This window comes from Perca flavescens, chromosome 21 (genome assembly GCF_004354835.1).
Source record: "Perca flavescens isolate YP-PL-M2 chromosome 21, PFLA_1.0, whole genome shotgun sequence".
Classification (NCBI taxonomy): Eukaryota; Metazoa; Chordata; class Actinopteri; order Perciformes; family Percidae; genus Perca; species Perca flavescens.
In genome coordinates this window covers 18,925,278-18,951,030 of record NC_041351.1, presented here as the reverse complement: position 1 = coordinate 18,951,030, position 25,753 = coordinate 18,925,278, and the positions used below count along the sequence as shown (strand labels likewise).

General features: G+C 41.8%; 3 protein-coding genes across 4 annotated transcripts in view; 2 read left to right on the top strand and 1 right to left on the bottom strand.

The window, feature by feature from the left end:
- The window catches only part of LOC114548237 (glucose-induced degradation protein 4 homolog), a 12,041-nt gene extending 7,580 nt beyond the window's left edge, over positions 1 to 4,461 (bottom strand). Inside the window, exons 1-5 of the mRNA XM_028568055.1 lie at positions 4,016 to 4,461; positions 3,521 to 3,580; positions 2,977 to 3,084; positions 2,776 to 2,877; positions 2,552 to 2,682 (exon numbers count right to left, since the gene is read on the bottom strand). Of these exons, the coding sequence (XP_028423856.1) occupies positions 2,552 to 2,682; positions 2,776 to 2,877; positions 2,977 to 3,084; positions 3,521 to 3,580; positions 4,016 to 4,207 (593 nt within the window). The 5' untranslated portion in view covers positions 4,208 to 4,461. The remainder of the gene's footprint in view (positions 1 to 2,551; positions 2,683 to 2,775; positions 2,878 to 2,976; positions 3,085 to 3,520; positions 3,581 to 4,015) is intronic.
- Positions 4,462 to 4,501: 40 nt separating this feature from the next.
- Positions 4,502 to 10,655, top strand: atpaf2 (ATP synthase mitochondrial F1 complex assembly factor 2). The gene is made up of 8 exons (XM_028568054.1): positions 4,502 to 4,957; positions 5,053 to 5,097; positions 5,265 to 5,413; positions 6,934 to 7,031; positions 7,433 to 7,513; positions 7,657 to 7,769; positions 8,010 to 8,125; positions 9,697 to 10,655. The coding sequence occupies exons 1-8, from the start codon at positions 4,840 to 4,842 to the stop codon at positions 9,841 to 9,843; spliced, it is 867 nt and encodes a 288-aa protein (XP_028423855.1). The 5' UTR covers positions 4,502 to 4,839; the 3' UTR covers positions 9,844 to 10,655.
- A 267-nt stretch (positions 10,656 to 10,922) lies between these two features.
- On the top strand, positions 10,923 to 24,753 carry tom1l2b (target of myb1 like 2 membrane trafficking protein b). Of its 2 annotated transcripts, XM_028568252.1 has the most exons (15): positions 10,923 to 11,013; positions 11,425 to 11,509; positions 12,160 to 12,238; positions 12,537 to 12,686; positions 13,837 to 13,971; positions 14,103 to 14,249; positions 15,189 to 15,305; positions 15,405 to 15,538; positions 16,096 to 16,147; positions 18,200 to 18,368; positions 20,003 to 20,129; positions 20,401 to 20,464; positions 21,657 to 21,716; positions 23,915 to 23,951; positions 24,091 to 24,753. In XM_028568252.1, exons 1-15 carry the CDS (start codon positions 10,962 to 10,964, stop codon positions 24,237 to 24,239), a joined length of 1,557 nt encoding a protein of 518 aa, XP_028424053.1. In that variant the 5' UTR covers positions 10,923 to 10,961; the 3' UTR covers positions 24,240 to 24,753. The 2 variants fall into 2 exon arrangements, with proteins under 2 accessions (XP_028424053.1, XP_028424054.1); XM_028568253.1 differs by lacking the exon at positions 21,657 to 21,716.
- Positions 24,754 to 25,753: the final 1,000 nt, after the last annotated feature.

Genomic DNA, 25,753 nt, shown 5'->3' with positions numbered 1-25,753 from the left:
GATGGGACACTGTTGACCTCAACTGAGGAGGTAATAGGGCGGTGGAAGGAGCACTTTGAGGAACTCCTGAATCCGACTAATCGCCCTCTATGTTAGAGGCAGAGCTGGAGGATAATGGGGGATTGTCGCCGATTTCCCAGGCGGAAGTCACTGATGTAGTCAAACAACTACACAGTGGCAAAGCCCCTGGGATTGATGAGATCCGTCCAGAAATGCTCAAGGCTCTGGGTGTGGAGGGGCTGTCCTGGTTGACACGCCTCTTCAACATTGCGTGGAAGTCTGGGACGTTGCCAAAGGAGTGGCAGACTGGGGTGGTGGTTCCCCTTTTTAAAAGGGGGACCAGAGGGTGTGTGCCAATTATAGGGGTATCACACTTCTCAGCCTCCCTGGTAAAGTCTACTCCAAGGTGCTGGAAAGGAGGGTTCGCCAATAGTCGAACCTCGGGTTGAGGAGGAACAATGCGGATTCCGTCCTGGTCGTGGAACAACGGACCAGCTCTTCACTCGCAAGGATCTTGGAGGGAGCCTGGGAGTATGCCCAACCGGTCTACATGTGTTTTGTGGATTTGGAGAAGGCGTATGACCGGGTCCCCGGGAGATACTGTGGGAGGTGCTGCGGGAGTATGGGGTGAGGGGTCTCTACTCAGGGCCATCCAATCTCTGTATGACCAAAGTGAGAGCTGTGTCCGGGTTCTCGGTAGTAAGTCGGACTCGTTTCAGGTGAGGGTTGGCCTCCGCCTGGGCTGCGCTTTGTCACCAATCCTGTTTGTAATATTTATGGACAGGATATCGAGGCGTAGTCGGGGTGGGGAGGGGTTGCAGTTTGGTGGGCTGGGGATCTCATCGCTGCTCTTTGCAGATGATGTGGTCCTGATGGCATCATCGCCTGCAACCTTCAGCACTCACTGGATCGGTTCGCAACCCGAGTGTGAAGCGGTTGGGATGAGGATCAGCACCTCTAAATCTGAGGCCATGGTTCTCAGCAGGAAACCGATGGAATACCTTCTCCAGGTAGGGAATGAGTCCTTACCCCAAGTGAAGGAGTTCAAGTACCTTGGGGTTTTGTTCGCGAGTGAGGGACAATGGAGCGGAGATTGGTCGGAGAATCGGGCGCAGCGGGTGCGGTTTTGCATTCAATCTATCGCACCGTTGTGGACGAAAAAGAGAGCTTAGCCAGAAGGCAAAGCTCTCGATCTACCGGTCAGTTTTCGTTCCTACCCTCACCTATGGTCATGAAGGCTGGGTCATGACCGAAAGAACGAGATCCAGGGTACAAGCGGCTGAAATGGGTTTCCTCAGGAGGGTGGCTGGCGTCTCCCTTAGAGATAGGGTGAGAAGCTCAGTCATCCGTGAGGAGCTCGGAGAGCCGCTGCTCCTTTGCGCTGAAAGGAGCCAGTTGAGGTGGTTCGGGCATCTGGTAAGGATGCCCCTGGGCGCCTCCCTAGGGAGGTGTTCCAGGCACGCCCAGCTGGGAGGAGGCCTCGGGAAGACCCAGGACTAGGTGGAGGGATTATATCTCCAACCTGGCCTGGGAACGCCTCGATCCCCCAGTCGGAGCTGGTTAATGTTGCTCGGGAAAGGGAAGTTTGGGGTCCCCTGCTGGAGCTGCTCCCTCCGCGACCCGACACCGGATAAGCGGACGAAGATGGATGGATGGATTGATGGATGGATGGATGGATGTCTTATATTTTAGATTCTTCAAAGTAGCCCCCCTTTGCTTTTTTTGATAACTCTGCAAACCCTTGGTGTTCTCTCAATGAGCTTCATGAGGTAGTCACCTGAAATGGTTTTCACTTCACAGGTGTGATTTGTCAGGGTTAATTAGTGGAAGAACGAGGGATTTTCCCCAAAAAAAAACATTCAAATTGCAGTCAATACAGTTTTCAGTCCAGGCAATAATGTTAAATTAAATGCAAACATCATAGCATAAGTATGAAACAAGCGCTGGCTGTTAGTAATTTTCCACTTTTGAAAACAACATGAAATAGAGGCATTTTGCGATCAGAGAGGGGAAACAAAAACTGCTTCCAAGTATTTGGTCAGAGAAGGGAATAAAAAAAAAATAAAAAAATAAAAAATGGAATGGAATGAAATCAGAGGACTTCTGTAACAATAGCCAAACCATTAAGGGCAGAGGGAGCTAAAAGAAAAGCCAAAGAATGTCAAATAAAAAAATGAAAACACTAAAAGATAGAGACCAAGCAGGTCAAAGTTTGCTTATAACCAGACAGTACGACCATATAAATCAAATGCAACAAACGGAGGGTGTTATTTGTTCTGCTTCATCCATATAAGGTTACACACAGTCTAACTTGAAGCGGTTCAGAGCAACATTCATCCTCGACTAATCATTTGAGCAAGGGGGAATTTAGAATTAAGGGCACCTTGACAGAAGCTACAGAAAGCTGGAACTGTTGTCTGTTAAGGACTTTCCCTACCCAGATTTTCCATCTGGTCTGGGGCTTTGATCCCACAACCTTTCAGTAAAAAGTCTGCTAATTTGTTAAATTACTCGACTTCACCTCACAGTAACTAGTGTTGTGTTGCGTTACCATTCAGAGCTCCTGTGGTAGTAGTAGCCCTCGATCGTTGCTGTGGATTTCTGGAAGCATATGTAGTAGAATCCGGCAAAGGAAGCTCCGCTGATGTCTTTTATCGTGTGGTCAGGGACCAGAAACTGCTCCTGCAGGGGCAGGGCGAGAAATAGCAGCAGCTGAAGGTTCAGAGGTGACTTACTACGACATATGGTCAGGCTCAATTTTAGGCAGTACCTTACCTTCCACCTCATGAAAATAAAGTCAGAGTTCTTCAGATCCTCATAGTCAAAATCATCCGAGTTAAATGTCTTTGCATACTGGTAGAAGGCCTGGAACTTGCCCTTGACACAAAAAGTTAAAAAAAAAGGATTTATGTCACGGTAAACAATCCTGCTGTAGAGCACTTGTGCCGATTACGAATGAGCAAGCTTTCACCTTACCCAGTGCTTACGATCCACATCTTCATCTGCATCCCATTTCCGGGTGAGAAACGGCCGCTTCCTGCTGATGATCTCTCCAGCGAAGAACGTGGTCAGAGTTGGGTATTCCTGTGAGAGAGAAAGAACACAACAGAAAACGGTGGTGTTTTTGTTTGCTCTGGTGCAGCCAATCTGATACATGCGGTTTTGTCTTTTCTTCTCTTTGTAAGTGAAAGAATGTCACACCCAATGCTTATGGTTAGTCTTTCAGTTCAATGTTTTCATTGAAAAACTAATCACATATGCTGATATTCATTGGGTGTCTTCAATCACTGTAGTCATATTATGTGATTTATATGATAGTGTAAACTATGAGTTACAGTTTTGTACAGTAGGACAATATGAATATGTAGTCGTTTGACATGACCTCCTCTATAATAAGACAATAACAAGAAAAAGGAGCTCTACTTTACCAGTCTCTTGAAAAGGACACAAACACAATGAGCAGGGGCCAGCTTAAACTATATATGTTTGTGGCTTGTTAAAAGGGAATAACTCCTCTCACCTCAGTCAGTCCTTTTATTTTCAGGTAGCCACACAAGTAGGAATCCTCCATGGTGACATGCTTAATAAAAAAAAAAAGACAAACAACAGAGAATCATTTACTTCATATCTGTATTATGTAGTTTCTTCTACATTCAAATGACAGTAAGTGGCATTGATATGATTCTATGGCATTTATAATATCCTCACACACAAAACAGCCATGAGCAGTTTGTAAGCCTCTTTCTACAAATGCAGAAGCCACATGACTTAACCTCTATTCATTTGTATTTTTGATAACACCATTATATAACATCTCTCCTTATAATTGAAAAGGGTTGCTAGTAAACAGTCGCTAGCACTGCTACATCTACAGCTAGCTAGGCGAGTTAAGCTCAACCACAGGCCAGGGCTCATTGATTTTCCAGCTGTCAATCATCACACCGCCCGTTTGACAGATCACCAAATGCCCCTGACAGCTGACCCGAATAGTAAAATATCCGCTTCACAGCCCTACCTGCAAAACAACCTCCACGTCGTAAGAGTTCCCTTTGCTCTTTTGGTGGCCCCTGAACTTAGAGCCGCTGTACAGCAGCGAGGTGACAACGCCGGGCTGCAGGGTGTTTATCGGTGGCGGTGGGATAAGAGAGGCCGAGGATGCGAAGGCCGCAGCGGGGGAGTCGCTGAGGTATCCAGCGGGGACAGGCATGGCTCCCGCTTCGCTGGCTGGGCACCGACCGCGGTCAATTGCCGTCTGAGTGATGGACTCTGTCAGTCTTTTCAAAGAGGTGGAAGAGGACTGAAGCGGTCCACCAACATTCAAATCCCCACCGATTCCTCCACAGTTTCGTTTACTAGGCGCCAAGCTTCCAGAAAAGTAAGTGGACTTCGCTTTAGGCACCAGAATTCGCCCTTCTCATTGGGCAACTGAGTTCACCTTGCTAACATCTGCAACGCTCATTGGTTCAACTTGCGGAAGGCTTATGGCAATAGTCGGGTGTAGTTTGTTCCTGTCGTTTTACAGTGCGTAGAAGCACTTTTAAAACTACATTTCCCACATATAAACAGTATTTGCGACGAACAGAGGTCACACGCGTGCTTTTGAACCACAGGACAGGACCCGCTGTGTGAAAGCTGAGGGAGTAAAGTGCGGTAGTAAATAGCAACTTTACACAGTTAGCCAGTACAGTATAAACAAGAATTGATGCGAATACGAAAAATATTCACTCGTATACAAATGTTGCGTTTAATGAATTAACGAACTGCGGTCAGAAACAGGTAGCCTAGCCTGTCAGCTAACGTTAGCTTATCTTACAAACATATCTTCACATAACTGTCGCTATGTTTAGGAGTATTGTTAGACTTCAGAGTCAGTTTGGAAATATCCTTTCTCCCAATAAAGTGTGCCCAAGAAGTCCGCACTTTCGGTTTGCTTTGAAATACTCCACAGCCATAACAGGTAAGCTACTTTTCTGCTGCAGTAGCTACCTTAACCTTGTTGTGCGAGTGCTGACCATTGGTGCTGACTGATGTGATGTGTTCTCCTGTTTCTAGAAAGAAAAAGATTTTATCAAGATGTCAGTATATCCCAAGGTGAAGGTAAGTGTGAGATGTCAATGGGTCGAGTATGGCAATTCTGTGATTGGGGCTATGTTAATTTGTTGGTAATAAAAGCAAATTTTTGATAATAAGATAACCGCTTAAGCAGAATTGTTATTTCTCTGTGTCACTCTTCTACTTAATTAATATTTTAAATTTTTATTTAGGTGGTTTATATGAGATAAACCTAGACAGAAAGAAACTGAAAACCCCTGGAGGGAAGCTGTTCACAGTGCCAAATGAAGTCCTGGCCATCGCCGTGGCAACAGAGTGGGATGCTCAAAGAGACACACTCAAGTTCTACACTATGCACCTGGTATGATCCTTAACCGGGAACTGGAGAGGCTTTAGTTTCCTATCCTTGTGGTCAGAACCAATTTAGGTTACTTGATAAGTTCAAAAATAGTTATATTGATATGTTTGTAATGTTCAATGCTATTGAAAAAATGTGCCGTAGGCCAATTGACGTGTCCTAACAACTTGACAGTTGGTCTGTGAGAAGGTGGTGAGAGTTTGGGACCAGAAAACAAGGTCACGGTTTCCAAAAAGTATGAAAAGCACCTGACTTGTTACCTGACTTGTTGTATACTATGAGCTGCTGCAACCCAGATTTACACAGGCACAGAGATTGCCACGCGGAGGTTTACTCCAGAACTAGTCTCGCATTGCTATACCTAACTCCACACCGCTGTGGAGTAAAGGCCGTTTTACAGTTGTGCGGAGGCTCCACGCAGAGCTCTCGCCATAGCCTACGTAAGTGGCCTGATTTTTATACTTGTGCGCTGGTGTGTGTGTGTCGAGCCGGCGTGTGTGGGGAGTGGGTGATAGAGCGAGGGAGAAGTGAGAGAGTGACAGCGATTAGCTTTGAAGCGAGTACCGACTCTAGAGTCATAGTGGGAGAAACAAAGTGTCTCCCCTGTCATTGTTTTATTTCTTCTATTACATTTATCTTTTTGTTTCATTTAGACATAAAACATTATGAAAGTGCAGTGTAAGTTCAGTAGCAATTGATAAACCATGTTCATGATATTCATGATTTGTTGCCTGTCTTGACTTGGGACTTAATGTGACTTGCAAAACAGTGACTTGGTCCCACCTCTGGCTCACCACACACATTCCAGCATAGGAGGAAAAAAAAGCTCTGGGTTGTTTACATTTCTTTAAACCAGTCGTCTTGGGCGCCGCAATGGTGGCTCTGCAAAATGGTCTCATGAAGGAACTTGTTTAGGTGGCACATTTGCACCCCGCAAAAGCAAACGCCACATATAATACTAAATGAAGTTAACAATACAGTAGTGTGAGCTATTTAAACTAGCTGGATACATGGTTAAACGTCATTTGCTCTTACAATTCTATTGCGTGTACCTCGTCCATAGCAATCCTGTCCAAATTGGGCCCAAAACGTCCCAGTTAGATAGTAAATGCCGTAAACATATTCTTTGTAAATCTTTACAATCATTTCCCAAAAGAACAAAGCAGTCCTGCCTTGTTGCACGATCCAAATTTTCTTAAAAACTTTCAATTTTCAGAGTATAGCTTGCTAGCTCAAAGTTTGTTGTTGTTTCCCAAAGCAGATGGAGTTTGAGAACGGCAACACACAGAGAACGGAAGGAGAGGGACATGGATGTCAGGCAGTTCTCCTGGAAATGTTCTTCTGTTGATCCAGACTAACTCTGATTCTCAGAAGAAAAACATTGCTAGCTATAGTTTTTTGCCATGAAGCTCTTTTCATGCTTGTAGTTTTTTTTCTTTTTTTTTCTTCTTGGCACTAGTAAAGGATGTTTAACTAAAAATGTAACTGACCGAAAGAGTAATGTTGGTACCCTCTTCCTGCAGACTACACTGTGCAACACTGCTCTGGACAATCCCACCCAACGTAACAAGGAGCAAATGATCAATGCTGCCCTGAAGTTCCTGGAGACTGATACTGTCTGGTATACTAATTATGTTCTTATTGACTTAACCTTTTATGAAATTATGAATCCTTTTTAGAACGGGGGCTTTGTAGTTGCTGTGGATAAGAACTATAACTCATTCGGTGCTCTGTACATCCATATATTGCCGGAGCTAACAATACTCCCTTAATAGGGATGTAAGGTCATTATAGCCATTGTTTAATGCGTACAGCAAAAGAGAGAGATTAACACAATGACAACATAGATATTAAATGTCCATGTCACATTATTTAGAACTTGATCGCTGCAGAAAAGATATTGTCCTGCATTTGGACAAGCTTGTTGAATTTACATGTTGGTTATTGTCGGGGATATTTATTATTTTTTTTTACATTGCAGTTGTGACTTTAAATGTTAATGGTGTTTTATGTTTTGTTTAGTTACAGAGTAGATGAGCCCCACGGATTGGTTGAGCTGCAGAAGAATGAGTGGGATCCGGTGCTGCACTGGATTGAAAACCGGTAACAGCAGCATTATCTTTTGTCACAGCCAAGGCACGTCGGCTGATGTTAAAGCCCCTAAAATGGCAATATAGCCCTTGTTAATGTAGCTACCATATTAAGCTCTCTCCTATTTGTCTTTGTCTCCCACAACTCCATTGCAGATATAACGTCACTATTGGCTCCTCGTCCAGTATTTTGGGTCCTGAGATCCCAGAGGCAACCAAAGACACATTTCGGCAACACCTGAATTCTTACAACTTCTGGTCCCTGACAGGTAATACATCTCCAAACTGATCCAAGATAAGCACAGCTCTTGGTTCAGATGATTTACCTGTAGTGCTAAATAGTATCATCACACATACTCTGATGACAAGATTACATGTATAGGATATTTTGGTTGTGCGGTAACTGTAATAGTTGGGATATTTAATCATTTTGCTTGGGTAGACTGTTTATAATAAGCTTTAATAGTAGTAGGACAGAGCTATACAGTAATATGGTTTCTCCTGTGCAGGGCTTGAGTTTGTGATCACCCAGCTGAAGTCTGTTGTGCTGTCGATGGGGATGATTGACAGGCATCTGAGTGTGGAACAGGCTGTGCTGCTCTCTAGACTGGAGGAGGAATACCAGGTAGGAGAGTGGCAGAATGGTGTTTCCAGCAACTTCTTTTAGTTGGTATCATTGGCCACATTTCTTTCCTGTGATGACCATAAACAAAGCCCTTGGTCAAGATGCTTGGTGGCCTCTATCTTGTGACACTGTTGTTACAGTGTTTTTTTTTTATAACAACATTTCCCAGAAATCTCAGAACTCCTCTTGCAAAGAGAATATTTGCTTCTTCAGTCAAAGTTTTTATTGGCTTTATTGAAGATCAGAATTTGTAATATTTTTTTTTCCGGTTATTCTGCCACCCATTTGAAATTGCAAGAAACTCAAAAGGATGGCTTAATTTTTTTCTGGAAAAACAGTGCCCTCTTCTGTTTTTATCATATTCCCCATAAAACTTGAGTGGAGGTCGACCGATATGGGTTTTTCTCTGGCCGATGCCAATCTTTAGAAATCAGGGTCAGCCGATAAATGCTGCCGATTTTCTTTTGGCCGATATGTGCTTGTTTTTAAACCTCTATTTGAAATATAAAATGTAACCCTAATAATTACTTAAGATACACAACATTTCAACAAAAACATTTATTGAACACACTATTGAACACCAATCTGCACTTATATACTTAAATAAAAAATAAACTGTCAAATAAACTTTTCAATGAAAAAATAAAGTTTAGGGCACTTAACAGCATTTATCAAACTTCTGAGAACATAAATCTGCAAACTTTCATGAATAAAATAAATTAACAATTTTAACATGCTGCACGCAGTAGCAACCAGCAGCATTTTTAGTTTTAGTTCTGAAGAAAATGTATAACACTCGAACACAAAAAATCTTAGTGGATCTTCAATTCTGCACAACAACACTAGGCTGCCCGCAGATGCGCCTTCCTATTAATCGGCTTGATATACTCGGATATCAGCCGATGCCGATTGTGTAAAAAATGCCAAAAATCTGCCGATTAATCGGTCGACCTCTAAACCTGAGCGGTTAGCACACAATTAGTCTATAACGAGGACGTTTCATTTACGGGATTGTTCCGGTGCGGCCAGAGGTTCCGGCGGATGTCCCTCGTTTTCGGCTGTATGTCCCTCACCTTCCACTTTCTTTGTGTTGGTATTCTAACTCCGGTTGATTTGGGAAACATCCTCCGAGCTAAAACTTGTGTCAAATTTTATTATATATATATATATATATATATATATTTATATATATATTTATTTATTTATTTATTTATTTATTTTGAGTAAAGTTCTCATCACACACTCTTGTGATTGGTTTAAGGAAATGTCAATAAACCACAGTACGTTTTTCTCCTATCTAGGAATGTTGTGTGGACTAGCCAGAGGTCTGGCAATGGGAGACTAGCACACAATGCAGTGTAGAAGCTGACTTTGTTCTCCTGAGTCTTGTTTAAACTTATTTACAGCAGTTCTTCAAATTACTTTGCTGATACAGTAATGCTTTTTCTATCTTGCACTGCTGCATGTAGTGCCTTCAGTATAACAATTAAGAAACAACAAGTTTAACATGCTGCTCTTCCTGCAGGCAGTATGCTGTTCTTATTCTCTAACATGTTTTTTCTCCTGCACAGATTCAGCACTGGGGAAACGTGGAGTGGGCCCATGACTACGACATGTATGAGCTGAGGGCACGAACCGCTGCTGGAGCTCTTTTTGTTCACCTCTCGTCTGAGGGTTCAACTGTCAAGCGCAAACTTCTGCAGGACCGACAAGGATAAGCTCAAACATAAAACTCTTAGTAAGCACACATCAAATGTGCCCTCAAACTGAAAGCACCACGGTTTGTCCATGCTTCCACATCCACGCAGACAAACACAACACATCCTGTTTGTTCTATTTAGCAGTGACAGCTGCTTTGTCTGCGATCCGTTGTCGAGTCATCTCACTCCAGTAAAAAAACAACAACATTGGCTGTCTTTTTTGCAGTGTTTATATGTGGCAGCTGCCAAGTGTGCCACCCCTCACCGAGTTTCCAGCCGGTTCTCAGTCATCCGTGATATTTTGGACACTGTGCATGGTTTCAAGAGAATAGTGACTAATGTCGTTGTCCGTTTGGTAGTGGAATGTTAATTCCTTGCCCTGCTTTTTCTGTGTGCCACATTTGAATAGAGCAAAGGGCCTATGCTATCCAAATGGCACACTATCAATACTAATTGTGCTGTGTGTAGTATTGCAATTGTTGAAACATACTGCATTTACAAAAAGTTTTTGGAATTAAGGTTGTCATTATCCATGTTATATGTACTTTTGCATATTTAGTGTGGTAATGATGTGAAAGGTTGAATGCTATTCATCAGTATCCCCTCCACTGCACTCTGTTCTGTTTCTTCAAAAAGTATAACTTCAGCGGTAACGTAGACTGCATCCTCCTCCAGTAGTATTTTTCATGTACAAAGCTCAAGGTTTTGTTGCTTTTAATTTTCAAATTAAATTTAAATAATGACTCGTGTGTCTCTGCCCTTTCCACCTACTGTAAGCAAAATGTCAGTTAATTGTTAAATTAAAATCCAAACAAGTTAAAACATTTTTACAGATGTCTGTCATGTTTAATTGCCATATGTGGATACGCCTGATATGATATGCTATTTCTGGAATGCATCATCTCTTATCAGAAGAGTGCTGTAGTCATAAAATAGCCATTTATACGTTATTGATGCAACCTTTGCTGCCTTTTATTTACAATCGCCCGACTCTTGTGATGGATATTCTAGCTGTCCAATCATGCTAAAGGTCAGGATTTCTTGGCCAATTACGTTGCTCTGTGGGCGGAATTTTATGAACGTTTTCTCATGTATAATCACCATCATCCCATGGATTGAGTTGTTTGTCGAGCAAGATGGAGTTCCTTTTGGGAAATCCTTACAGTACACCTGTGGGGCATTGCATTGGTATGTAACCAGATGTTTAGAAAGTGACACTGCGTTATAATAGATGTACATCCTGGGGATGTATCTATGTTGTGCGATAGTCATTTACGGGCTCGCTGCCTTTAGCATGCTAACGTCCCTGAATGAGTTCTCTACAGCTGGACCGTTAGCCGCCTAGCTAACCAGTAGTTACGGTAACATCTGTTATCATTGTGCTAGCAATAGCGTTAACAAACTTAATGTCTGTTTTGTGTCGTTGTCAATTATTAGGTCAGTGCTAAAACATTAACGAATACAATTACTTGTATCTTAAACGATGACTAATGGCTAAGTTAGCTAACAGTTAGCTGGCCATTAGTTACCGTCTTATAATTGTTTTACTGAGACGTCTTTATAGGTCAGTTTCTAAACTAACGACTTGTGTCCTTCCAGAGAGAGCCACTGATGGCTCTCTGCAAAATGAAGACTGGACCCTTAACATGGAAATATGTGACCTCATCAATGAAACAGAGGATGGGTGAGTACTAATGAATTTCCATGTCCGTTATTGATTAACTCTCACATATGCACTAGCTTAATTCTGTCTTACTAGTTCCTGTGCTGTTTACATACTGCATTGCTGCAGCAAGATATACTAAAGTTAGCCCTTTTCACTGTTTATCTGTGCCAAACTAAGAGAAGAAGCCTAGCTCTGCCTGTCCGAGGTGGATTTATGCCAGGCCTTATTGCTTATCTCATTCCTCATTTACCTTGGACTGTGTGTTTTTAGCTCGTCCAGGTCTTGTTTGATTATTGGGTTGTAAACTGCCTTTGGTGAGGCCAAGCCTAGTGCAGTATACTGTACGTCAGCAGCCTTTAAAAAGAGATTTGACTTTTTTTTCTTCTCTCTGGGGAATGTAAGTGGCTGTTATATGCAAACTGCTGTGAGGCTACCTTTAGAGTTAAACAGACAATTTGTCAATTCAATGATTGTGAAAAGTCAAAGAATCATTTACATGTGCCTGTTCCTGGTATTAAGCTTCAGTTGTGTCCATCATCCTGTCAGTTGCATTCATAAAATGTCCCTTAAAGCCCTCCGCCATTAAGTTATTGGTAATTGTGCTTGTTCTGCTTGGAATGATTTACCAATCAATTTAAAAGCTTGTGTGTGTATCTGTGTGTGTGTAGGCCAAAGGATGCCATTAGAGCAGTGAAGAAGAGGCTGAATGGCAACAGGAACTATAGGGAGGTGATGTTGACTTTAACGGTGAGTTAAAAACGGGCAAGAGGAGGGCAGCTACACATTATTTACACAGTATTTATTCACAGTCACAGTATTATGAACATTATTCATGTCGTCTAGTTATCCTCATGTCATAATCGGAGGAATAAGTCACTAGGGAAATAGTGTTACTGTGACTCTTCTCTCGCATAATGTAAAATTCCAGTATGTAAAATTTGCAATCCAAAATATCATGTAAATGTCTATGTTTGAGTTTCCAAACTCTTAACATACCTATAACAGAATTTGAATCACACAGAACTTTCTTCTCTGCATCCATCAGGTCTTGGAGACGGGTGTGAAGAACTGCGGCCATCGTTTTCACGGTTTGGTCACTAGCAGGGACTTTGTCGATGGTGTGCTAGTTAAAATCATCTCCCCTAAAAACAACCCACCCACAATTGTTCAAGATAAAGTACTCGCCCTGATTCAGGTGAGATGACAAGAAAATAGCTTGCGCCCGGTGATGGTTCATGGCCTTGGGTTGTGTATCATATTAGCATAGTCGGTGCATGACATAAAGCTTAAAAGGTTATTCCTATGACCGGTATTGAGTCTTTACATTTTAATTTTTTTAATGCTGTACATCAATGTGAGTGAAAGCTGGTGTTTGTGATTGAGTCAGTGAGAGCTGAAGTTGGGGGTTTGCAGTGTAGGTGTTAAGTAAAGTATGTGTGGGTGTGTAACCGTCCAAAAGGTGTCCTGTCATCCTCAGGCAGAGACTCAGGTAAAGTACAGTGTCTGCAGGGCCTGCAGCAAGGAGCAGCTCTAGTTACCTGTCACAGCTCGGGTAATGCTGCTCTAGGCTCATGTGGGCTGCTCTTGTTTCCATCAGGGAAAACAATGAGACTACAGCTTACAGCATGGATCCAGGAGAGGTGGGGGGGCTGGGGGACTAGCCGTGAGGGAGAGGGGGCGAATCTAATTGGTTCTTGTTTGTCTCATCATTAGGAGGGTCAGCTGGGAAAATGTATTGAACAGCACTCCCTTTACACAACCGCAACCGTATTGTTGTTGTGTTATGCAGCTCCCTAACCACCAGTCTCATCTCTCAGGAGTTAATGTTTGCATGTGTGCACAATTTTAAGTCCTTATACCATTTCAGTTTAAAGTAAGTAAGTCTAAGTTGATGTATTCCAGACAAACTCCTCAGAGTATTGGTTTTACAATTAGATTCATGTCATTTTTAGACATACTTGAGCCAAACTAAGGGTGCTGTTTTGGAAATTTGAATTTTAGATGAAACTGGCTTGCAGTCTGAAGTGACCGAGTAGAAATTGGATAAAAAAAACAACTTAAGTCTTTGTGGACAAGTGTGTCATGTGTTTGAGCTGTTGTAATGGCCCAGTTTAGCTTTAACCTGCCCGCTGGTGAGAGTGAGAAGTCAAATGCTTTGTGGTTTGCTGACAGTGTATTCAAGGCAGACAAACAGAAATGATCAGAGAACTGGCCTCTTTTACTATTCTGATGTCACTTGCTTTGTTTGCGATGTCAGCCGTCCTTTTACCCATGTTTTTTTGTAGTCTGTTCAGTCTCTTCTCTCCCTTTCCTATTTAATTCTTGTATTGCTCTGTCTGTTCCAGGCATGGGCTGATGCGTTTAGGAGCAGTCCAGACCTTACAGGTGTGGTCCAAGTCTACGAGGAGCTAAAGAGGAAAGGCATTGAGTTCCCCACGTCAGACCTGGAGACCCTGTCACCTATAAACACACCTCAGCGGGTAGGAGGCATCATATGAAGCAGCTTAAATGTGTACACAAGTTCCTGTACAAAGACCAAGCAGAGTGTGATTATCTTGCCAGATCATTTTTTCCACATACTGTATATTCTCTCTTTCTCTGTTGCTTTTAGTTGGCATCTGCTCCAGAGGGCGACTCCGCCCTACATAAGTTGAGCACCATACCTCAGCCTGCACCACATGTTGTCCCACCAGCCTACATCGCCCCTCAGGTCCCCAACACCCTCGCCTCTGGATCCATCAATCCTACACCTGAACAGGTATAATGTTACTCCCATAAACCCACTGAAACTGAACAGTTGGTTCAGCTATGTATTGTACAAACCCCGTAGCACCCAGCAGTTCCCTCACAAGAGCACGTCTGCATCTCTCCAAACAGACCAAAGAAAATGATTAACACTTCAGAGTTTGAATACACTGCTGCAAACCTTCTTGGTGTGACAATCCCCTAAGCCAATGTTTCCTAATCCATACCTTTTTTTTTTGTCAGTGTTAAGGTTGCTTTGGTGTTTTGGTAAGTTATTACCACTAATGCCATTAGTGGAGTGGCAGAAACTGGACATTCCAACAGCTGCTTATACATTACTTTAAGCTAACTATTCCAAGTGTTTATAAATTACTTTTAGCTAACTATTCCAAGTGTTTTATACATTATTTTTAGCTAACAATTCCAAGTGTTTATACATTACTTTTAAGCTAACTATTCCAAGTGTTTATACATAACTTTAAGATAACTATTCCAACAGTTTATGTATTACTTTAAGCTGACTATTTGAACTGTTTATTCATTATTTTAGCTAACTATTTCAACTATTTATGTATTACTTTTTGCTGACCATTTTAGCTGTTTATCCATTGTAGTGGCTAACTATTCAAATATACATTACTTTTAGCTGAATATTCTTAATTAATAACTGTTCATTCATGACGCATGGTGTTCTGTGTATGTATTTTGGTACAACTGAATCAGGTTGATGGGAAACTTATGTTTTATTACCAAACGTTACCTTTTGGCTTTTATTGTCCTTTTTAATCAAATCACAATTTTTAGTTGCGTAATAGTAGTAGTAAGCTTTCCATGTACCCCTGGTTGGGATTCACTGTCCTAAGCACTACTGTCGGTTGCAAGTATATTTTCTAATGATTAGTTTGCATAATAATAGACTAACTGTGGATGAATTTACCTCTGTGACACCCAGATTAGCCGGCTGCGCAGTGAGTTGGACGTAGTTCGTGGAAACACTAAGGTGATGTCAGAGATGTTGACTGAGATGGTCCCGGGACAGGAGGATGCTTCAGACTTTGAGTTACTACAGGCAAGAAGAAGTGTGTGTGTGGGTGTGGGTTTGGCCAACAAGGACAATTATGTGTGGCTCAACAGTATTGCTAGCTTACTTTTGCACTTGTGTGTTTAGGAATTGAACAGGACTTGTAGAGCCATGCAGCAGAGGATAATGGAGCTCATCTCCTGTGTTTCCAACGAGGCAGTGACTGAGGAGCTGCTGCATGTCAACGATGACCTCAATAACATTTTCCTACGCTACGAAAGGTTAGAACACACAGACGAAATGCAGGCGCATGCTGTCTTTTAGTGTGTTACATAGTTTTTTTGTGTATGTAATAAATGTACACTATAAAGTACAAAAAAACACATTTCACTGCAAATAGAGCTTTCTCGACTGCTTGAAACGCCTCACCCATATTCTTGTTTGAAATTCCTCAATTTGTGATGTCGTTGATTGAGAAAGCCACCCAGGTTTTTTTTATATGTGCTGCCTATAGGAGCAAGCACAGCCCGCCCAGTGGCTTGTTCGATTTTGGTTGACTAATGACAACAGAGTTGGCCAGCTGACCAATCAGAGCAGACTGGGCTTTTTGGGAAGGTGGGCCCAAGAGCTCAGACCAAACATCTTAGGCAAAGAAGCTACAGCAATGGGCAGTATGAGAAACATAATGTTTTTTTGAACATCAAAGCATGGTAAACCTTATTCTAGTAGAACCCAAGAGTACAGATATGAGGCTGAAAAGGAGTGTAATAGGGGCTCTTTAAACGAACTTTGAGATTTTTTTGTCTTTTCTTTTATGTTGTCCCTTTCGTTGCCTCAGGTATGAGAGGTTTAGGTCCGGGAGATCCTCAGCTCAGAGTGTCAACAATGGGGTGAGTCAGCAGTTAGTAACTCAGGTGGTTAAACACCCAGTGTTTGCATCGCACTTCACATTCCTGGATTACCTCATCATGGTGTTTTATTTTCTGCTCATGTTGTCTCACCCTCTCATCTGGTCGGCACCTTTCAGTGTCAGTAATGTGGACTCGCATGTTACGTTGCCAGTCAGGCTTTACTGTACAATGTCATTCACGACTTGACATGACTTACCAGATGTACGTGCCTAATTAAATGGAAACCACTCAAAGACTTTTACTTTTATTATAAAATGCAAAGCAAATATCATTTATATAAATTTTTATTATTCCTTTTTAATATTCTGTCTTCCATTGCTTTTCTACAATACTGTCAGAGAAGGCCAGGTGCATTTATTTCCTGTCCAGTAGGGGGGACACATTGACTGTGACACTACAGCAGTCAAAGCAAAATCATTGCGTTTTGGGTTAGTACTGGAGTCGAGCCGATTGAATTTAAAGATCCACTTGTGTTGGCCGTACCAGAATGAAATACAATCAACAGTCCAGTCACAGCTTTGGAGCAGTTGTGTACCCCAAAAGGGTTCATCAGCCAAAAGACCTGACTGCATTGTTTAAAAAAAAAAATTTAAAAAAAAAAATAGTTCCAGCATCATGTAGAAGTCTTCTGTATGCCTGTTTTTATCTTTTATCGAACACATGAGCCTCACCGTTTACTGATCATCGTGCTTCGTCAAAGCTGTACTGAGATACATTCCTGCCTTTCAATGTTTCAAACCTATCTGCCAAACAACAAAGAGCTAAACATGTCTAAATCTAGATAGAGGGCTCATTTTATGAAGCAACACATTAGTTTACTGTGGCTCCCTCTACAGGTCCATGTACTCTACATCACACGCCTGCAGCTGCTTACAGTAGAGGTCTTTGTTGCTTCATGCTTTTTGTCAGTTTCCTGTTGTTGTTTCCATCTCATGATTCATATTTTCTTTATGCTATACACCAACATCTACATGGACCAAAAACATTGCCAGGAATCGGATGAAAAGCATGAGGCAAGCATAATCTGCTGGAACATACTTCCCTCTCCATAGGGTTTCCAGTTAATCAGGCATGCTATATCTTCCGTAGTTATCATACCATTACATTGTGTCCCTGCACAGCCATGTTAATGGTATTCACTGTCTCTTCCTTTCTGTTCTTTTCTGTTCTCCTGTTTCTGTGGCTAGCTGAGACAGGCAAGTATGAAAATATTGTCAACCTCCCTCAATGACCAGCGTCACCCCACAGCAACTGTTGAAACATGGCTAAATAATATGGGCCCTGCCTCCACCAGTATCTGTCACCCCCATATGGCATGTTTTGACTATGCAGCCCCCCATAAATACAGCCAATGATGCTGAACCTGAAGGTAGACTGACAGTGACACTTTAGCTTTAAGATGGCACCAATGTGAATGTTTCCCTAGAGTCACTGCCATGTTGTGTTTGCACTGCCTCAAACAGACAGGGTTTGGGTTTCCCAACATGGTCTTGGTATATTAACTCCTCCAGAGCCCAAAGATTCAATCTTCCCTCTTCATTTCTACCTTCTTAAGGGGATAGTTTTTTTCCTTGGATACCAGCACTTTTATAGTTAATAACAACATTATCACTAATTGGTAGACACCACTTTTAAAACTTATACATGTCTCTAATGTAGAGCAATATTCTTCGGACCCCCTTAAGAAACAGTTACTTAATTTCAACATTAATTTTTACATTTTTATGCTCTCCTGAAGCTAACCAACATGTTTTCCAAGATTGTACTTATTCGTATCATGCACCCTGCCCTTATTTTTTATTTTTATTTTTTTTCATTTCCACCACAATTGTTTTTAGTTTTCGTCTTTCATTTTTTTTCCAGACACAGTCAAGGAACTACTGTATAACCCTGCCTTTCCTTAGCCTTCCACTAAAGGATTTGTTTTCCCCTGCCAGAAACCCTAAATCTCAGCTCAGCTTCTGCATTAAACAAGAACAATAGTGTGTGTTTGTGTGTGTGTGTGTCTCACGTCAGTCTTTTTTTCACCAGGTCCTGAGTGAGGCTACAGAGGACAACCTCATAGACCTGGGCCCAGGCTCTCCAGCCGTGGTCAGCAACATGCCGAACGCACCCCCGACCAGCTTGCCTCCAACCATCACGGCCCCAGCAGGAAGACCCTCCTCCCCGGCAACCTTGGCCTCCCGCCTGGCTGGCCTTGGTACACACACCCTACCTCCGACACTAGCCGAGTGCTCACTCTGAGATAACCAAAATGCTGTTCCTCTTCTGATACAACATATTGCAACTGTCAGCAATTATAATTGGCTAAAATTACTTAAATAACATTTATATGTTGTATTGCCAAAAGCTGTGAAGAGCTGGTTGTGTTTCTGAACATATGTAAGACACCGACATGAGGAGCTTTTGCTTAATTAGCCTGCTGGCTAGTTAGCTATGTATTAATACAACCAAACTGAGTCTCCTTATGCTAGATGTGTTTTGGAAGAATGAATGTAGCTAAAAACAAGACCGTTTTAGAGGACAATCACTTACGTTACTACATAATATGTTACTGGAAGTACAGCATATCCCCTTCATACTGTGAGTTGGAATGTGAAGATTGATACCGCTCTTCATGACTGTGTGTAAACAATGGAGCTAAATTTCAGAGGTCCCACCTATACACCTGCTCGACCAATGGCTTGTCAATCACAGCTGTCAATCATAACCTTACACTCTTTCATAGCATGAGGTAACTAATGAAAAAACTAATTTATCAGAAAAAAAATTAGCCAATGAACAAACATCAGCATGATAGCACTACCTAAAATGGCAGAAACCATCTTTGTAAAAAAATTATTTGACATATACTTAGATTTTTTTAGTTTGATCCATGTCCCATACGCTAGTGTCTCATTGCCAGACCTTCCTCCACAGCGCCGCGGAGGAGGGTCTGGTTATTCCACATAGCATTCCTGTATGGGAGAAAAACGTGCTCTGGTTTATTGGCATTTCTTTAAACTAATCACAATCGTCTTGGCCGGTGCTAAGCGCCGAGCGGAGCCATGGTGCCAACTTGTTTTGGTGGAACGTGTACGTTCAAAAGTAGTTTTTGTCATACAACAGAAAACTCAGATTGGACAGATAGTCTAGCTAGCTGTCTGGAATTACCCTGCAGAGATCTGAGGAGCAGGTAACCATAGTCCTCATGAATCCACCGGACTTTAAAATTACAACACAAAAAGCAAAAAGAGTGAAATCCGGCGGCAACAGAGCAATCCCGGAAGTTTTTACTCCTTTCAGCCAGATGTTCGTTACCTTCCGTTTTGTTTGTGTTGGTATTTTAAACTCCAGTGGATTTATGGTTAACTGCTCCTCAGATCTGTGCATGGTAAATCCAGACAGCTAGCTAGACTATCTGTCCAATCTGAGTTTTCTGTTTTGCACCAAAACAAGTTCCTTCCCAAGGCTATTTTGCAGCGGCACCGCGGCTTTGTTTGATTGTGATTGGTTTAAAGAAATGCCAATAAACCAGAGCATGTTTTTCTCTTATTCCGAATGCTGCGTGGACTAGCCACACCCTCTTCCACCGCGAGACTACCCATCATCCGCTAACAGGGAGGAGGCAGGGTTTATGACATATACTGCAGCCAGTCTCCAGGGGGCGAATGTTTTGGCTTCACTTATGGGGAGCTGATTCTGCTTCCGACCTCTGTTTAAGCCTTTTTTGACATAATTGCAAAGCTTTTGTACAAAATATATGAAAGAATACTATTGCTTCAGCTTTGTAGTTTATGCAATGGAATTCTGCTTTATGCTGTGTAGACAATTAAGTGTATTTCTTCCCTCCAGACATGGGCGCTGACAGTGTGAGCAGCACCTTGAGCTCTCTGTCCAGCTGTAAGCCTCCATCTGGTCAGGATGACTTCGATGTGTTTGCTCAGACCAGGACTGGAGCTCTGCCTGAAATAAGCAAGATGTAAGGATTTTACTCAGAATTCTTATTATACGCATCTGAATTTACAGTTTGGTCTGTTTTTTTTTACATACAGAGTGTAAATTAAGTTTGTTTGTATTAGATCCCGCAGTCATTTTGAGAATGAAATAATTGATTATCAAAATTGTTGCAGATAAACTTTTCTGTCATCCATTGAATGGACTGATTGTATACAGCACTAGTCATATTTTCCATTCTGAAAACATGCTGCAGAACAGGATTCTAAAAGCTCATCTTTACCTCTTTGTCTCAGCACTACAGCAGCAGACCGCAACCTTCCTCCCACTCTGGATGTCCAACAGCCGACGGCAGGAGCGGTGAGTCTCAAGAGACAACCTTAATGTCCAGTGCGGGCTATGGTTTTCAGTCTGTGTTTTCATAACCACTCAAAGAACATTTGGGGTGTGTGCGTATGTGCGCCATGCAGTTGTACCAGACATTTTCGCTCATGCTTTAACGTGCGCTGCTGGATGCTACTGATCGCTAATTGCTCAGTTGGTTAACCTAAACAAGTTTGAAACTTGTCTTGGAGATGTAGTTTTTATCCATTTGTGTTTTTAACCCGAGCCTGCAGTTTTAACAGCAATATCTTTAATATTCAGGCTACCTTCTTTCAGCTGTTTTATTTTTCTCAGTGTGGCTCTCAACTCGTTTCCAGTGCATTTCGATTTTGAAGTCCTACCCCCTCTCAGCTGTTGTTTTCCATGCATTACTAACAAGACTGCCGTAGGTTTTGTCTTGTCAGTTGTAAGTTTGTGCAGCTTTGTCTTATCCCTGCTAACACGACTGAACTGTCAAGCAGTAAAGGCAATAAACAGCAGTCAAATATTGCTAATGAGTAGGGAGGTGGGAATCACCAGAGGCCTCACGACACGATATCATCACGATGCTCATGTCACAATACGATATTATTGCAATTTTAAACATATTGCAGTATTCTGTGATGTATTGCAATTTATTACCTTTTTTCCAACTTCAAATTTTTCCCAATTTGAAATTGTGTCCCCAAAAGGAAACTTTGTCCACATCTGTTTTATCTAAAACGATAAATGTCTCTGTTTGTTCATCTCACTTTAATTTTATTGCTGCAAAATGGGATTGTCAAACAGACAAACTGAAGCGAACCTGCCGTGCTGTCAGATATGCCGTTGCTCGCTATATTCAACTTCACCCGCTTTACACTGCATCCCCATCTTAACCGGCTTGTGTGATGTGCGCTTTTTTTTTGTGTGTGCAAGTGTAAAAGTTGATTCTCCCTCATATCGACGTGACTCCTTGTCACTGTTCTCACTGCCACGCTGTCCACAAACACTGATCTTCATTCCATTTCTTTATTTTTTCTTTTACAAAATAAGTTTAAGTTGCATTTGAGTTAACCCTGAAGTTCATTTAAGTCATATTTTCTGTTGTTGGGATTCTTTTTTTTTTTTTTTTTTTTTTTTTTTGTTGTGGCATTGATGCCCCGCCCGCCCCCCCCCCCATCCCTCTGGTCTTGATGCTGCTCCGTAGGGTGTCGGTGGCCAGTCCTCTGTCATGGATGACATAGAGGAGTGGCTGTGTACTGATGTGGTGAGCCCATCATGATTTTTTTATTTCTGCCTGCAGTTTTCTCTCCCTTTCTCTTTCCTTTTTTCACTTTGTTATATGCCCTTCTCTCATTTTGAAAGTCTTTTGTAAAACCAGAAAGCACACACATTTCTCTTACATTACATTTCCTCACTTTTTGACCAATCACACAGTAATATCCTAGTTCACTTTAAGTTACTAACGGTGTGTTGTGGGGACAAACTGACTGGACTAAATTGTGTAAAATGAGCATGAGGTTTTGAATGCAGGTATGGGTTGCTGTGAGACAAAGCTTTGCCTCCACCAATGGACACACTGTCAAGTGTCTAGAATCTGGTTGTAGTCTGGCATTTAAACATTGCAATGGACATTCTCAGTTATGAATAAACAGCATGTAACCATCTGACTTCAGCTCTGAAAACCAGGGATAAAGTTTCTTCTACTGCATTTAGATTTTGAGTTGTAGCTGCACATTTGATCAAATTTCTTTTGTTGCCTTAACTTAATCTTTAAGGGATAATTTGGATGTTTTGAAGTGGGGTTGTATGAGGTACTTATCCATAGTCAGTGTATTGCAGTAGATTGCGATCGGCACGCTCCCAGTTTGGAAAAGCAGACAGGAGTCCCGACACAGAAGCTAAGCAATGTACTGCTGTGGATGGTTGCAACAGCAAAAACATATTTTAGCCACATGAAAAAAATGAAACGCCTAAAAATAAATCCATATCAGTTAAAGTGTACACTACATTTAGAATATTGTCACTGCTTTACCCTGCTGTCAGACAGCGGAACTGAAGCCATTATCTATGCTCTTTTCAACAACACCAGACTTCTCGTCATAAACAGTCATTTTACCTTGCAGAACACGGGAGTTGCTTGTCTACCGCTGCCTTGATCCGTTAGTTAGTGTGTGTTATTGTGTGACCTAGGTGTTTTTAAAAGGGTTAGGAACTAACAAAAACCAACAAACTAACAGATCAAGGCAGCAGTAGACCAGCAACTTCTTTTTTTGTGCGAGGTAAAATTACTTTTTTTGTCAAAGCAGTCTGGTGGCTATAAAGTGAGCAATATAAGTGCTTCAGTTCCCCGTCGTAAAGGGCTGTTTCAAGGCAAGGTAAAGCGATGAAAATATTCTAAATATAGAAAACACTTAAACTGATTTTTTTTTTTTGGTCGATAAAATACGTTGTACTTCGCTTCTGTGCTGGTATTTCTGCCTGTTTCTCTAAACTGGGGCCATCTACTGCAGGTAATACACTGACTGTGGATAAGTTCCTTATACGGCCCCACTTCAAAAGATCTAAACTATCCCTTTTAAACAACAAGTGTGTCTTGCCTAAGCTTATCAAACATTTTAATGTGACAAAAAGGCATGTGTAATATTGTGTTTGTGGTCCAGAATGAGTGATGAAGCATTACAAGAGTTCATGCTCATTTTATTCAAATTTATGAGACTGATGTTGCATTATTGAGTGGGAATATCCAGCTGTTTTAGTTGGGAAACAACTAGTGGTTTTGTTCTGGTATTTTCGGGTACATTATAACTATTTCCAAAATTATTTGCACAATTGTGGGTGAGTGGTAATGACAGGTAAGTGGCTCCTTGTTATATAATAAAACCAATGAGCATGTGTGTGTATATACTAGGATCGACCGATACGTTTTTTTCAAGGCTGATACTGATTATTAGTAGTTAATGAAACCGATAATCAATATTTGGAACCAATATGCATTTGCAGTGAAAATAAAAATCTTTAAGTCTAAATTAAGATTTTGGAATGTTACAAACCTTTGTTTTCAATGATTTAAGCTATTATTTAATAAATTAGAATTCAGATAGTGTTGTGGGACATTAAATCAGACTCAGTGGGGAGGAAACCGAAGAGGAGCGACACAGAGCTGTAGCGGAGCCAAAGTAGCGCACTTTTTTAATTAATTCACTTTATTGTTTATCAGGCAAATAAAACGCAGATATAGATAATCTGCAAACTGCCAAAAAAGGGATTAATCTGTCAGGGCCGATAATCTGTCAGGGCCGATAATCGGTCTATCCCGGGTTTATACAGTACAGGGTGTGTGGTGGTTTTGGGCACAAACCAGGATCAGAACTGGGTTTGCGGTGGTTTGCAGTGGATTAGCTTTAGCAGAGTCAACTCTCAGGTTTGACATTGTTGTCTTTTTTTTTTTTTTTTTTTCACCAGATAGGAGATGAAGGTGAAGAAGGCGTGACAAGTGAAGGTAGGACATCCTAAATCTCCTTCTTCTTCTAATTTTTGTTTTTGTCTCAAATTTGTTTTCAGCTACATTTTAAACCCATCTCCTCCTCAAATTCCCATTCCCTTTCCCCTTGTTTTTGTTTTACTTGCGATGCTCCCAGAGTTCGACAAGTTCCTCGAGGAGAGAGCCAAAGCTGCAGAGATGGTCCCCAGCCTACCGTCGCCCCCCAGTGGCGAGCCGGGCGCAACGCAGGGAACCCACAGCCGCAAGAAGCCAGCCAGGCCGGAGGACGCTTTGTTCGCCGTGTAGACCTTCCACCTTTTGACTGCCGATCCCCAGCCTAAGACCAGACCAGCCGAGCAGCATCACCCAAGAAAAGACTGACCTGACACTAAAACACATCCACCTCCGCTCTGATTCAACACTATTCAGTTATACTACAGAGATATGTACATGCTCCCCTTAGAAGAAGGGAATTATTCATGCTTATAATTTCTCACAAGAAAGGGAACACCAAACGAATGGCTTTATTTCTTGATAAGCCACCAGCCCCCCCCCCTTCTGTGTGGGTAAAGAATCTCCCTCCGCCTGTTGGGGACTGCAGAGCGTCATGTTGCAGCTATAAAAAGCGAGTTTTATAAAAGAGTTCTGCTGTGCTTGTCAACAAGGACGAATCAATTTCTTACCCAAACGCCTTCAAAGCATGCATTAACACCACCAGACCTGATCATTGAAGTCTTAAAGTGCTCCTATTATGCTTTTTCCCTTTCCTTTATTGTGTTAGGTCTCTTTGTTGTGCACGTTATAGGTTTACAGAGTGAAAAAGCCCAAAGTCCACCCCAAAGGGACTTACCATCTCCAACAGAAAACACTGTTCACCAACTGCTCCAAACAGCTCTACTGTAGTCCAGCCTTTACTTCAGAGACAAACGTGGTCACTTTGTAACACACGTTATAATGCTTGCCTAGCTGCTAGCGTGGCACGCCCTCATGCTCTGCTTCTGACTGGCTAGCAGTCCTTACCTAGCTACTGCGCATGTGCGACTCCTAGCAAAGATGGAACAGAAGTGAGATGCCTCACTCTGTAGCTAAAACAGAGAGCTCAACACACAGGGTGAAAAGAGGAGCTGCAGCAATGTGCAGTACAACAAAAATTAGGGTGTTTTTTGAAAATTAAGCCACGTAAACCTATTCTGATATAACCTCTAAATACAATTATGAATCTGAATATGAGCATAATATGGGCACTTTAACATTTAAAGAAACCCCAACAGAACCGTTATGGGTTTTTTTTTTATTCAGGAAATGCCCATTACAGGCTGCAGCAATGAGCATACCTCCGAGGAAATTATTTTGGAGTTTGTATCAGTACCTTTTGCAAGTCAGTCCCAAGTTGAATTGTAAATCTGTAAATGACAAATGTCAAGTTTATGAGTCGTGTGTATATTTAAGCTACAGATGTATGAAAGATGTTAATTTAATGTAGATTTTTTTTTTTTTGAGAAGGGTTAATCTTCCAGCTGCTCTGACGACAGGGATGTACCTCACTGGGGTCCGATTTCTCACAGGAAAAGGGAATTAGTATACATCTGATCATCTACAAACACTAATTTTAAAAGGAAGAGGAAGAAGGGAATGTAGTTTTTGTGACTGGCATAGTTGCGCACCACACCAACAAATGTGTCTTTTTACCCTCCTCTAGGTTTCTCTTTGACAAACGTAACCGCAGTTGTTATAGAGATTATTTTGCGGAGATTTTAGTCGCCTGAAGCTGCTGTCTGAATTCATGCAGGTAGTTAATTCCGTCTGCTGATAAAATGCTT